Source organism: Mus caroli, unplaced genomic scaffold (genome assembly GCF_978045245.1).
Source record: "Mus caroli unplaced genomic scaffold, Mus_caroli_1 scaffold_3, whole genome shotgun sequence".
In the NCBI taxonomy this organism is placed as follows: domain Eukaryota; kingdom Metazoa; phylum Chordata; class Mammalia; order Rodentia; family Muridae; genus Mus; species Mus caroli.
The window spans coordinates 26,612,380-26,625,870 of NW_028227258.1; the positions used below are offsets into that span (position 1 = coordinate 26,612,380).

Sequence of the window (13,491 nt, forward strand, 5' to 3'; positions counted from 1 at the left end):
GTTATCTTTAATATTAAAGTTATAATATTAAATATAAATTATGCAAGTAAGCAAGATTTTTCTTTTCGTTTTCTTTTTTTCTTTCTTTCTTTCTTTCTTTTCTTTTTTTTTTTTTCTGAGACAGGGTTTCTCTGTGTAGCACTGGACCAGGCTGGCCTCAAACTTGGAAATCCTCCTGCCTCCGCCTCCCAAGTGCTGGGATTAAAGGTGTGCGCCACCACTGCCCTGCAAGATTTTTCTTAAGCGGGCCTGCTGCACAGCCAACTCTACCTACCTACTAAAGTTTGCATCTCTGGATTCGTGTGTCATGCATTTCTGTGTGCATTCACACATGCGTACGCGCATCTTCCTTTATCCCTTTTTGAGAAGAAGCCTCTCATTGAACTCAAGGCTGTTTTGACTAGAGTGGTTATCAGAGAAGCCCCAGCTTTCCTTATGCTCTGACCACCCCAGCACTGTTATGGGTCCCCATCTTTTACTTGAGTACTCAGGTTCCACCTTAGCCCCCTGTGCTTGCACATGCAGGGGCCCTGGAGCCCAGAAGTCACCTGGAACTGAGTTACTGAGCTGGCGAGCCACCCAGCATAAATGAGAAGAAACAAGTCTTGGTCCACTAGAAGAGCAGCAATTGCTAACTGAGCTTTATCTCCCAGCCTCCCAAGATTGTTCAACAGTAGCAATTTGAAATTAGATGGTGTCAGTGGGAATTTAGGTCATGCCACTTTAGAAGCCTATCGGAAACATTTCTTTGTGAGCATGGGGTAGTAGGGATGTAACAGTGTTTCCGTTTTTTTAAACAAACTGCTCAGCATTGAATGTAGTTAGTCCAGAGAATTTTATCCACACTTAAAATGTCCAGTAAGTTCTATAGAGACTTCATTTAAACTTAGGAAGTGCTTAGAAGTAGTCAGATTTAGTAGTTCATCTTCCTTACCGAACATTTGAATAGTGAGAGGGAAAAGTGTTTCCATGAGCCAGCTGGCTTGTTCACCACTCCACCCCCAGTGGAGGCTTGTGTTTACAAATTGTCAGTTGTCTGCATGCAAAGTAGAGACCATCATACCCAGATCCAAATAGATGATAGCACATGGTAGATAGCACATACAAATTCATGTTAGAGCTGTTCTTTTGTTTTTTAAACAAAGATTTAGGTATTTCCTACAATAAGAAAAACATTATACTTGGGAATAATTTAGACTGTGTCATGTCTCAATGCACGTACACATTTATATAACCATGTTTAATTTAGAATTTAATTTGTTGAATCATTTTTGTACAGGAAGAGAGACTAGGTTCTCATTTGCAAAACCTGGCTACTGTCATTGCTCCAATATACAAGAAGCTTGCACCCAATGCATACAATAATCAGGTAAGTGAGCTTTTTATTGTCAAACGCCATTACTGGTGACCTGGCCAGTCCAAAACTTTTTTTGTTTTTTCAAGACAGGGTTTCTCTGAGTAGTATTAGCCTTGACTGTCCTGGATATGGACTGGCCTCCACTCCCAAATTCCAGGGTCAAAGGTGTGCACTGCCAGCTCCCAACCCCAAAACTATTTTTGAAGGAGTGACTTCTTTTATTTATTTATTTATTTATTTATTTATCTTATTAGATATTTATTTCATTTACATTTCCAATGCTATCCCAAAAGTCCCCCGCCCACTCCCCACCACTCCCACTTCTTGGCCCTGGCGTTCCCCTGTACTGAGGCAGATAAAGTTTGTACTACCAATGGGCCTCTCTTTGCACTGATGGCCAACTAGGCCATCTTCTGCTACATATGCAGCTAGAGACAAGAGCTCTGGGGGGTACTGGGTAGTTCATATTGTTCCACCTATAGGGTTGCAGATCCCTTTAGCTCCTTGGGTACTTTCTCTAGCTCCTCCATTGGGGGCCCTGTGTTCCATCCAATAGCTGACTGTGAGCAACCACTTCTGTGTTTGCTAGGCCCTGGCATAGTCTCACAAGAGACAGCTATATCAGGGTCCTTTCAGCAAAATCTTGCTAGTGTATGAAATGGTGTCAGCGTTTGGAAGCTGATTATGGGATGGATCCCCGGATATGGCAGTCTCTAGATGGTCCATCCTTTCGTCTCAGCTCCAAGAGTGACTTCTTTTTTAGCCTTTATAAAGCCACTTCTCTTTTTCATGTATGGGACAGCCTCCCTGCATTTGTATGAATGTACTGCACGGTAAGGGCCTTGAGTCCCCTAGACCTGGAATTATAGACAGCTGTAAACCAATATTTGGGTTAGTGTCTCTGCAAAAGCCAAATGCTCTTTACTTAGGTGTTTCTCCAGCTGCACTCTTATTCTTTGTTTTCTTAATCGTTAGAACTACTTGAATTGTTTCTATTGTACGAATTTCGCTGTTAAAAGCGCACACGTTTGATTTTCCGCCTTAAAGAAATTAAATCTTAATGATGGTTTATCTAATTTATGTCCACGTGAAGATTTTATTCAATATGTTTAAATCATGTTACCCTGATTTTTACAGGACTACCCTGATTTTTACAGGACTACCCTGATTTTTACAGGACTATCTATACAGTTGTTTTATTACACATGGGTCCAGGTGTCAAGTTATTGTTAGACTTTGTCCATGAAGAAAGAAAAAAAGTAAACAAAGAAAACAAAACCTGTATTTGCTGATTTTGCAAGGTCAAGGCTCACTAGTTAGCTATATGAGATCAGTCTCAAAGATTAACGCCCCCCCCCCCCGCCCCCACAACAATCACCCTGTGTGCTTGAGCAAAAGCCTGTTATAACTACAGGTATCAAGAGATCAATATGTCTTCTATGTGTTTAAAAACAAAAGAAAGTGTTAAAAAAAAAAAGCAGCTGTCACATACGGAACAGGGTGCACGTGAGATGTGAGGAAGGATGAGGTGGGTGGAATCTTATTTTAAAAGTAGATTCTGGATCATAACTAATCAGAAAAGCCATCTACACAGATTTTCTCCCATCCCATGTATTCTCCTTTTACTTGGGTTGTTTCCTTGAGCATGTAGAAGACTTTAAATGTATTGTAATCCTCATTTGTCTGTGTGGTAGGTCTGACCAAAGCAGGAGGGAAAACACCAGAGACTGGCAGAAACTTTAGGGGAGTAATGGGTATATAGACCTGATTTGTTTATAGCAGTGGTTACATGGGTGTTCACATAGATCAAAGTAAGGATGCCTTCCATCAGTGCTACTTAACATGTGTTCATGGGCAGGTCATATTTAGGAGTATTTGCTACAATAACAATTGTGCATGTGCACACACGCACACACACACATTTCACTAATGTGTAGTTGGGGCATAAATTTGAAAGAGAGCAGGAAGGGTTATAAGCGAGGGTTTGGAGGGAGGAAAGGGGAAATGTGGGACCTGGCAGTGCTAGATTGCTTACCTTACTACACTGATTAGCCTTGGGTTTGAAATCTGACACCACACAAACAGTTTTCCTCAGTAATAGTGTGCTCTATTTTTGGTCATTCCATTATGTTCTAGATATAAAGTGCAAAATTCTAAAGAACTTTCCCATTGACACACATCTATCTCTCAGGTTGAATTTGAACACCAAGCTCCAGACTGCTGTTTGGGTCTGAAGGAAGGCCGGCCATTCTCAGGGGTCACTGCATGTTTGGACTTTTCTGCTCATGCCCACAGAGACCAGCAGAACATGCCAAATGGCAGTACAGTGGTAAGTGGCACCCCATGATCCTAGCAGCATCTGCCACTGAAAAGCACAAACTGTACAGTGCTTGGCACAGAGCATTGTGCTTTCAGCAGGGGCCACCAGGCCGTGTGTTTTCATGGATGGATTATGTTCCTGTGACCTTCCTAGGTGCTACTAGCCCTCTCATAACTAAGTGGCACATTAGCAGAAATGCTGACAACCACACAAGAATTTGGGTGTTCTTAGTACTAATCTAAATGGTGTCTATTGTTATTTCAAAGTGCTTGTCAAGAAAATAATGTGGGTCTGGAGAAGACTTGAGTTCCATCCCCAGTACCCAGAGCTCACCACCACCTGTAACTCCAGCTCTAGGGACATTCCTGATTTCTGCAGTCATGCTAATTCACGTTCAATAAACATCCATACACTTAATTAAAAATCTTTAAAAAGAAAAATCAAAATTCAGCTGGGAAAGTGGCTCAGCCAGGAAGACACTTACCTTCAAGCTAAAGAACTGAATCGCCTATACCTATACCCAGTGCTGTAGCAGGCATCATTAATCACTCAACATTGGGAAAGGGACACAGGGATCTCTGAGGCTTGCTATCCAGCCATCCAGCAAGATCGGTGTCCTTCAGGCTCCCTGAGATACCCTGTCCCCAAAAGGAAGGTAGAAAGTAATTGACACTTCCTGTCATTCATTTGTGACTTATGTACAAGCAGACCACAAGAGCTCATGCCTACATACCACGGTAGCACGATGGATTAATACAGCCTCCATTCTAAACATGGACTCTGAGGTATATTAGCTACCTGCCATAGTTTGAAGTTAGATCCAGGAAAATAAGCTACTCGTGACCCTAGTCAGCCCTGTCTGAGGCTGTAGTATAATCACAATAGTGCAGCCGTGTAGACTGTTCTTCATCCTATAAAGTGATGGCAATGAGCAATGAGCCTGCCTTTGGATGATCCCAGGGGCTACAAGGCAGGATGGAAAGGCACTCAGGTGGGAATTGAATGCTGGTGTATTTGCAAAGGAAGCATTCAGAGACATGAATTTGGGAACCAGTTCTTCACATTAGACATTTAGAAACCACTCTTTCCCTTCAGGGATTTCTCCCACTCCTTGTTATGTATGTCCTTTAAGTTTTATTTTCTCCACTTACCAATTATCAATTAATATGATTATAGTTAAGATCAGAGAGCTACCTTAAGCAAAAGAGGATGCATGAAGATATGCATGACGTACATTCAACTGGCATCTTGTTTTTTGTTTTTTGTTTTTTTTGAGTATAGCAAGTTTTTTACACATGGAGAGTTAGGAGTCAGGTCTGAGGGACATAGAGCTGTGTGTCCTGTTGTCATCCTTCCCCATCCCATTGCATGTGCTAGTAGAAGAGGGCTGTAGCATCTTTTGAAAGACATGCATCTGCCATGTGTTACAGAGAGCAGGCAAGTGCTTCATTTCATTTGGAAGAAGCACAGCTCTAGAAGTCCATGAAAATAGCCAATTCTATTCTTGAAAAGTATAAAAAAAGGGAGATGGTCTTTTTCTCTATTTCCTCCATTTGTACATTGTCCTCCGTTAAAACAGGCAGATCTGGTTTTAATAATATGCATGTCCCTCATCCAACACGCATGTGCATACTGGTAGGGAGGCCCATGCACACACTTTCTTTCTGGACCTACAACTGAGCTTGGAACGTCTCACATCCGCCTCAGGTGGTCACCCTCAATAGAGAAGACAATCGAGAAGTCGGAGCTAAGCCTGAGGATGAGCAGTTCCACGTGCTGCCTATGTACATCATCGCCCCTGAGGATGAGTTTGGGAGTACGGAAGGTCAGGAGGAGAAGATGCGGATGGGGTCCATTGAGGTTCTGCAGTCGTTTCGGAGGAGAAGAATCATAAGGATAGGAGAGGTGCCCAAGACTTGCAAGAAGAAAGCGGAGACCAAGAAAAAAGCAGCTCGAAAGCTTTCTTCTCTGGAGAACTGCTCTAGTAGGAGGGAAAAGGAAAAGTCTTCCTCACGTACAAAGCTGATGGAAAATGCAAGCCATATGAAACAGACGACAGGTAAGCTGTGTGACACTTGAGGCTGAGTGCGCTTGCTGGGAAGTTCTAGCAATCATGGTCTGACTAGTCTACCGTAATGCTCCCTCGAGTGTTGAGGGTATGCTGGGGTCGTCAGAGTTGGGGAAACATCCAACGCATACTAGAGATCGAGGTGGTTCTGTGTGTAACAAATAACCCGCCAAAAGTAATGTGAATCATGGCGTAATACCTCACCAAGCATCAGGAGGGGAGCACTGGACACAGATGCAGTAGACCAGTAGGGGGATTTCAAGAAACTATGAAAGTGAACCCTCTCAGAATGCAAAGAACAAGACTGACTAGGAATTAAAACAGTGCTATACTGAACTAAGTTTGCGGGATAAAGGGTGAGCTGAGTAGTCTTTCACGGACAGGTTGGATCTCGCTAGGTAATGTTCCCCACTCATCAAAGTCTGCCGTAGTCCTAATGGAGGAGCACTGGGCACCATAAATAACTCTCGCTGTATGTCTATAATTAGAGATACTAACAAGAAATCCAGTGCTTAGAAAGTATACTGGCTTGATGTTCTGTAAATTTATTTCACCTACAGATTTGCTTAAGCAGTCCTCTTTGCTCTGAGAGGTAAAAATCCCCTCCTTGCTGGTTTCCGTTATAACACTGTTCATTGCCCAGAACCTGCCCCTGCAGGTCCATTTTACCAGTTCATGCTTCCCAAGGGGAACATTCATTCCCACAAGGTGCTCTCTACATGCAGTCGTGGAAATGTCCTTCCCGGGAAGTGTCCTCTTTAGGTATAGATAAATGTCATTCCAGTTTTGACAAGTCCTGCCATGTGCCAGGCCATTAAGAAGTAAAGTAAAATAAACTGTTCCCTTCCTTCAGGAATAGTAGGGTTGGAAGGGGCAACATTATAGTAGAGTCTTTGTTATCAAACTAGGTTGGCATTGAACTAAGCAGAGGTAGATAGGTAGGGTGGGCAGAGGCATGTTGAATGACTCTGGGGTGAGGGTGGGGTAACACACATTACCAGCATGCACTATTAAAAGTTTGGCATGTTTCTTCTATGGCTTCAGACACAAAATTATGGGTGACAATGCTCAAAGCCCTCACTTTCCTTTGTCCTTGTTTGCAGGGCTTGTCTATGCTCTCGCATATATTAAGTATCTCCATTCTTAGATGTATTTGTACCTGCTCTTTCCTACCCTCTCCATAGCACAACTGCAGCTTTCGGGGCCAGTCATCCAGCAGCCACCAACACTCCAGAAGCACCTTCAGCAAGGGCAGAGGCCACAGCAGCCGCAGCCACAGCCACCTCAGCCACAGCCACAGCCACAGTCACAGCATATCATGCCCGGTAACTCTCAGTCTGTTGGTTCTCATTGTTCTGGATCCACCAGTGTCTACACGAGACAGCCTACTCCACACAGTCCTTATCCCAGCTCAGCACACACCTCAGATATTTATGGAGATACCAACCATGTGAACTTTTACCCCACTTCATCTCATGCCTCGGGTTCATATTTGAATCCTTCTAATTACATGAACCCCTACCTTGGGCTTTTGAATCAGAATAACCAATATTCACCTTTTCCATACAATGGGAGTGTGTCAGTGGACAATGGTTCCCCTTTCTTAGGTTCTTATTCCCCCCAGGCTCAGTCCAGAGGTCTGCATAGATATCCAAACCAGGACCATCTCACCAATCAAAACTTACCACCCATCCACACACTTCACCAACAGAGGCTTGAGGACAGTCCCTCTAAGTACTTAAGTTATGGAAACCAAAATATGCAGAGAGATGCCTTCACTAACTCTACCCTAAAACCAAATGTACACCACCTAGCAACGTTTTCTCCTTACCCCACCCCCAAGATGGATAGTCATTTCATGGGAGCTGCCTCCAGATCACCATACAGCCACCCACACACTGACTACAAAACCAGTGAACATCATCTACCCTCTCACACGATCTACAGCTACACGGCAGCAGCTTCTTCGGGCTCAGTGAGCAGTTCCAGCCACGCCTTCCACAACAAGGAGAATGACAACATAGCCAATGGGCTCTCAAGAGTGCTTCCAGGGTTTAATCATGATAGAACTGCTTCTGCTCAAGAACTATTATACAGTCTGACTGGCAGCAGTCAAGAGAAGCAGCCTGGGGTGTCAGGCCAGGATGCAGCTGCTGTGGAGGAAATTGAGTATTGGTCAGATAGTGAGCACAACTTTCAGGACCCTTGCATTGGAGGGGTGGCTATAGCTCCAACTCATGGGTCAATTCTCATTGAGTGTGCAAAGTGTGAGGTTCATGCCACAACCAAATTAAATGATCCCGACCGCAATCACCCCACCAGGATCTCACTTGTACTCTATAGGCATAAGAACTTGTTTCTACCAAAACATTGTTTGGCTCTCTGGGAAGCCAAAATGGCTGAGAAGGCCCGGAAAGAGGAAGAGTGTGGAAAGAATGGATCAGAGTCTGAGAAAAATCATGAGCCCACAGGGCCACAAGAACCCAGTTACCTGCGTTTCATCCAGTCTCTTGCTGAGAACACAGGGTCTATGACTACAGACTCTACCGTGACTACATCACCATATGCTTTCACTCAGGTCACAGGGCCTTACAACACATTTGTATGACGCTGGCCATTAGGCCAGACCACCAAGGACAACCTGTGAGCAGTATGTCTTTCATGGCATGGGCCGTAGGAACAGGTCACAGCATCTGTGACAAATGCAGTGTGTGTTTGTGTGTATGTTTATTCGGGGGGGGGTGTCAGCTCACCAGCAAAATAGTTTATTTTACCATTATATTTAATCTCTCCCGTGGTCCATGGTGGCATTCCGGAAGAGCATCCTATGCAAGGGCACAGTGGGGAGGAAGCGCTGGACATTTGTCTTGAAAACCACTGGTTCTCTTATTGGCTGAGGTCATGCATGTGCCATGCCCCTCAGCGTGCTACACGTGACTGCTTCTAGTACTCAGCGTGTGTAACCATGGGACACAGCGCTGTAGTAGAGCAGTTGCAGGAATCATCTGGTGCTGACGTATGATGTACTGAAGAAATACTGGAACTATGACTTTTTAACATGCAGGTTTTTTTACTGTAATCTTAATAACTTATTTATCAAAGTAGCTACAGAAAGCTTAAGTGAATAATGGCAAAACACTGAATCTGTTTGGGTGTTAACATTAAATGGTGCTACAAATGGTGTTTTTAATAGCTGAAAAATCAATGCCTTCTATCATCCAGCCAGTGTGGTCAAGGGCCCTGGAGGAACTGGGGTACCTCTGATTTTACATTTCTATCTTAATTAATTATTCAGCTTAGTTTTTAAAATGTGGACATTTCAAAGGCCTCTGGATTGTAGTTATCCACCGATGTCCTTGTAGGACTATAATGAATACATATGTACACTTAACACATGTGTACTGAAATATTTTAAGTTGTGTCTTAGAAAAGCACTTTGCCTACCTAAGCTTTGGTAACTTGGGCAATGCTAAGGTACTAAAACATAAAAACAAAACAAAACAAAAGTTTACTTTCATTTAGGATTAAAAGTGTTTTTTTTTTGTTTTGTTTTGTTTTAAGGAAACATTTGCTTTGCTCTTAGCCACTATCGGCTGATGAGCAATATCAGGCCTGTTACAATCCAAACCGAAGCTGAATGGATATGCTAGTCCACAGAAAACAAAAAACAGTTTTTGGTGCTCACCTTACATGCTATCCTGTAAAACGGTGGTAGGGCAAGCTAATCCCTCCTGTGTATACAGCTTAAGAACTTCTGTTAACTGCAGGTGTCTGTAGCCCCGTGCTACAGACAGAGCAAAGCTTGCCCACTTACGGCCATGTTGTCCCACACACAGACCTGTATGTTCTTCAGGACAGCAGGCTGCCTTTGTGTTCATTACATGCTTTGTGGTGTCATTTCTTAGCTAAGTGTTATACATACCAGGAAGATTGAGTGGACTGAAACCCGCAGAAGATGAGGAGACATGGTTAAGTCCATAGGACTCTACTGGTTACAGAGCAACCAACAAAAACCGAAAGACAATAGGCAGCTGGTTTATGGTGATTTTAAAGATTAATTTGTATTAAAAGGTAAAAAAGAGTTGTATAGTAAATTAAATTGTAAAACAAAACCTTTTTTAATGCAATGCTTTAGTATTTTAGTACTGTAAAAAATTAAATATATACATGTGTATATATATATTATATATATATATAATATATGAGATTGAAGAAAAATTCACATCATGATGGTGCTACCCAGATTGCTCCACATAGATCTTAATGTGAGCTAAGAATCCATTCAAAGTTGGAGTGGTGTTCCTACTTGTCGTCATACCTCAACACTAGCTAGGCAATGGGATACTGAACTAACAGTGGAGGCTTAGAGCATTGTAGACCACCATTTTTCTTTTTTTTTTAAAAAAAAATCTTTGTATTAAGACATACCATTTTTAAATACTTGATTTCTTAGCAAGTATAACTTGAATCTCAAACTTTTTTTTTTCTAAAAATTCAGGGATATTTCAGCTCATTCTCCTTATGCCAACATGTCATCTGTTTGTGTAAAGTTGTCGGTTAATATATTCTCTTTCAGAGGATTGGAATCCCTCGTATTTTGCTTGTACATGTACTGATAACTGAAAACTAATTTTATAAATTTTGTCACCTTTCAATTGTAAATTTTGGAGAGTTGGCGTTCAGCAGAGTAAAAAGTGTAAAATAGGAAGCCCTGAGCTGGCAGAGGGAGATGGGGGGGTACAAGACATCGCCGGTAATGGCTTCTGATCTAGTGACTAGGACAGCTTTGGACTGCAGCTGGACAGTCCTAGGAGCTGGTGGTGTGCTGTGCAATAGGACTCTTGTTACATTGTGGCCTAAATACAGTGTTGCTTACTAGCTTTGCAAATAGCTTTGAGACCTTTGTCACATTTGTCACTAAAAGCTTTCAGAATGTCTGCCTTCACACACACACACACCAAAAAAAAAAAAAAAACCCACAAGGTTAACGGTTTCCACACCATGATGTTGAGTCCACATAAGGTTCCTGCAAGGTGTGCTTGGCAATTTTTTTTTTTTTTGAGCCAGCCATCCCTAAGGAATATTTGCTTTACATGTCACCCACTGTCATTTGTCAAACTGCTGGCCAACAGGAGCAGTAAGTGTGGTTTGAGAGGATGGGTGGTGTAGGGAGGAAGGCAGTGACATCCCACCTCTGTCCATTAGATCAAGTGGGAGGCAGATCTGTGATTTGCTTCTATAGGAACAGCTTGACTACATAGCCATACTTGATACAAGTGCTTCTGCTTGGTGTCAACATTACTTGAATGAATTTTTCATCTTGATTGACGCACAGTGATGTATAGTTCACTTTACAAGGTAGTGTGGTTAACTGGTTAGGGATTCTCTTTTGCAGTTTGACACTAAGGTAATGAACTTCTGTGTGCATTTTTCTATGCTTTATTTTTTTAATGTAGCTTACTTCCTGAGATGTTGGCTTTGTTTATACAATCTGAGGGTGGTTATAAATACTGTAAGTATTGTAATGTTATGAATGCAGTTTATTTTAAAGCTGTTTATTATATCATTCCTGATAACGCCATGTGAGTGTTTTTAATAAAATTTATATTTATTTAATGCACTCAAGTATTATGTTGCAGAGGTTTTTGTTCCATAATTGAGGTAAAATGGAATGGAGCGATTTTGTTGTTTTACAAGATACTTTTTGCATAGTTCTTAAACATGGTTACCTAAATCTAAATTTCCCAGTCAGATCTACTCACCATGCCATCTCCTCACTTTCAACCTAATTCCTCTTGTACATAACCAGGAAGGGCCATCATTTTAGCTTGTGCCTATTCTCTGACCCTGTTTTGAGTCTGTAATCTTAGCCTGTTCGTGTTCCTCTTTCTGCCTATCAGAGGCTTCCATAAGTGTTTGCGGGAAAGATTGCCCTAGCAGTACCAGACATACCTGTCCCGTGTAACTTTGGGGAGCTTGAAACAGAACTGCCCCAACTCCATACAAGGTCTCAGCATTCACGCCATGCCAGGCTGCAACTCTGCTGAAACTCTATCCATAGGGCATAGTTAAACAACCTAACATTACCCAGAATGGAGGGCATTTGGTTGGTTTGTTTTGTTCGAGACTATCATTTTGTTTTGTTCAAGGCTATCATTGTGTAGCCTTGGCTCTCCTGCCACTCCAGACCTGGCAGTCCTCATCTCTGACTCCCAAGTGCATCATGCGGATAATAAAGGAGTTTCCTCTTCCATATTTTTCTATTGGTCTAGGGCCAAATTTGATTCTAGTGACAGAAGCGTGGGCCAGGCACCTAGTAACTTTGCACTCAGTGACAGATGTGTCTAGAACTGTTCCAGGCCAGCCTTGCCATGAACGGCAGCCTGTCACTGTTTTAGAAGCTGTGGCTCGATGACTTTTTAAACTTGAGTCCTCAGGACACATAATTTTCATGACCCATCATCTGCCTGAACATCTACAAATTCACTGTCCACTCTCGAGGTCATCGAGCAGTCAAAGATGAGGACCCTCCAAAGCTTCTCCTGCTAGCTCCCTCTCCACCATCATCCCACCAAACTTCAGAGGCAGGGTGTGTTGGCACACTACGAAAGGAGCTAGAGGCACCTGCTGTTGAGCCTTGATTGAATAGACAGCTGGAAATGACAGAGAACAGCACTCACCGAGCTTTGTTGGCCCTTTACCTTTTTCTTAGATCTGCCAAGAGCAAACCTGCACACAGCTGCCCTTCTACTCTAGAACTTACTGCTTCCCTGGGCCATGAGTGGCTTTAAAATCCAACAGTGCTCACATGGGATAATTCTGTGTTAGCTTTAACTCCTGCCTACGAACCACAATGCATGAGAAATGACTTGATTGAATAAGCTGCCTTCCCCTCACGTCCCCGAGAACTTAAGTTGGTGGTGGTGGTGGTGGGTTAAAAGCCATCTGGTGGTGAGTATTCCATCAAAGACAGCTTTGGGAGCATCTCTTTCTCCCCAGAATTAAGATGAGAACTAAGCCTGTTCGTGAAACATTTGCTTCCTGACTTCTATCACACATCTGGAGGTGGGGGGAGGGGGTTCATGTGCTCCCTGCGTACACCCCTCCCTTCCTCCAGGAGAAAATGAACACAAAGGATACTTAGAAAGGAATTAACTGCAATTTATATTACTCCAGTTTTAGCAGTGTGCTTCAGAACCAAGGTTCTTTGTGAATACACTTTAGGCCACCTGTCTAAATACCGCTCTCAGCAGGTAATTTCTCACAGGTTTCTCTGGTTGTCTGCACCAGGCTTTTCATCCAAAGGAGCTGCTCTTCCTAACATATTCACGCCATGACTGCTCTCTACAGTTTCCCTTTCTGCTACTTCTATGATGCTTAATCTACTCAATCTGATATTTTACTCTCTAATCAGTGTTAATTGGAGCTGAAGTGAGAATTCTGTTTAGGTATTGGGGAAAATAATGGTGACAGAAAAGTACCTTGCTTTCCCCCTCTGGATGAAGGTAAAAAAAGAATCACAGGATTGAGGATTCATAGGCAAGCAAGTTGCCTGATCCCTTGCTTGGATCTTTTGCATGGGAGAAATTTGAGCTAACGTGCTGCTCTCACCCTTCTCATGGTAGCCATTTGTTTGAGACCGGATTTTATCTATGTAATCCTGGCTGTCTTGAAGCTCAATATGTAGGCTAGATGAGCCTCAAACTTGAAGGTCTTCCTGCCTCTTCTTCCCCAGTGTTGGGATTA

At 42.7% G+C, this 13,491-nt stretch overlaps 1 protein-coding gene across 4 annotated transcripts in view; it reads left to right on the forward strand.

Annotated features, from left to right (window-relative positions):
- Positions 1 to 11,577, forward strand: part of Tet2 (tet methylcytosine dioxygenase 2) — an 81,438-nt gene extending 69,861 nt beyond the window's left edge. For all 4 annotated transcript variants that reach the window (XM_029475012.2, XM_021158820.3, XM_029475014.2 and 1 more), the window contains 4 exons: positions 1,280 to 1,369; positions 3,549 to 3,686; positions 5,385 to 5,736; positions 6,930 to 11,577. In XM_029475012.2, coding sequence (XP_029330872.1) covers positions 1,280 to 1,369; positions 3,549 to 3,686; positions 5,385 to 5,736; positions 6,930 to 8,353 — 2,004 coding nt within the window. In that variant the 3' untranslated portion in view covers positions 8,354 to 11,577. The remainder of the gene's footprint in view (positions 1 to 1,279; positions 1,370 to 3,548; positions 3,687 to 5,384; positions 5,737 to 6,929) is intronic.
- The last annotated feature ends 1,914 nt before the right edge of the window (positions 11,578 to 13,491 follow it).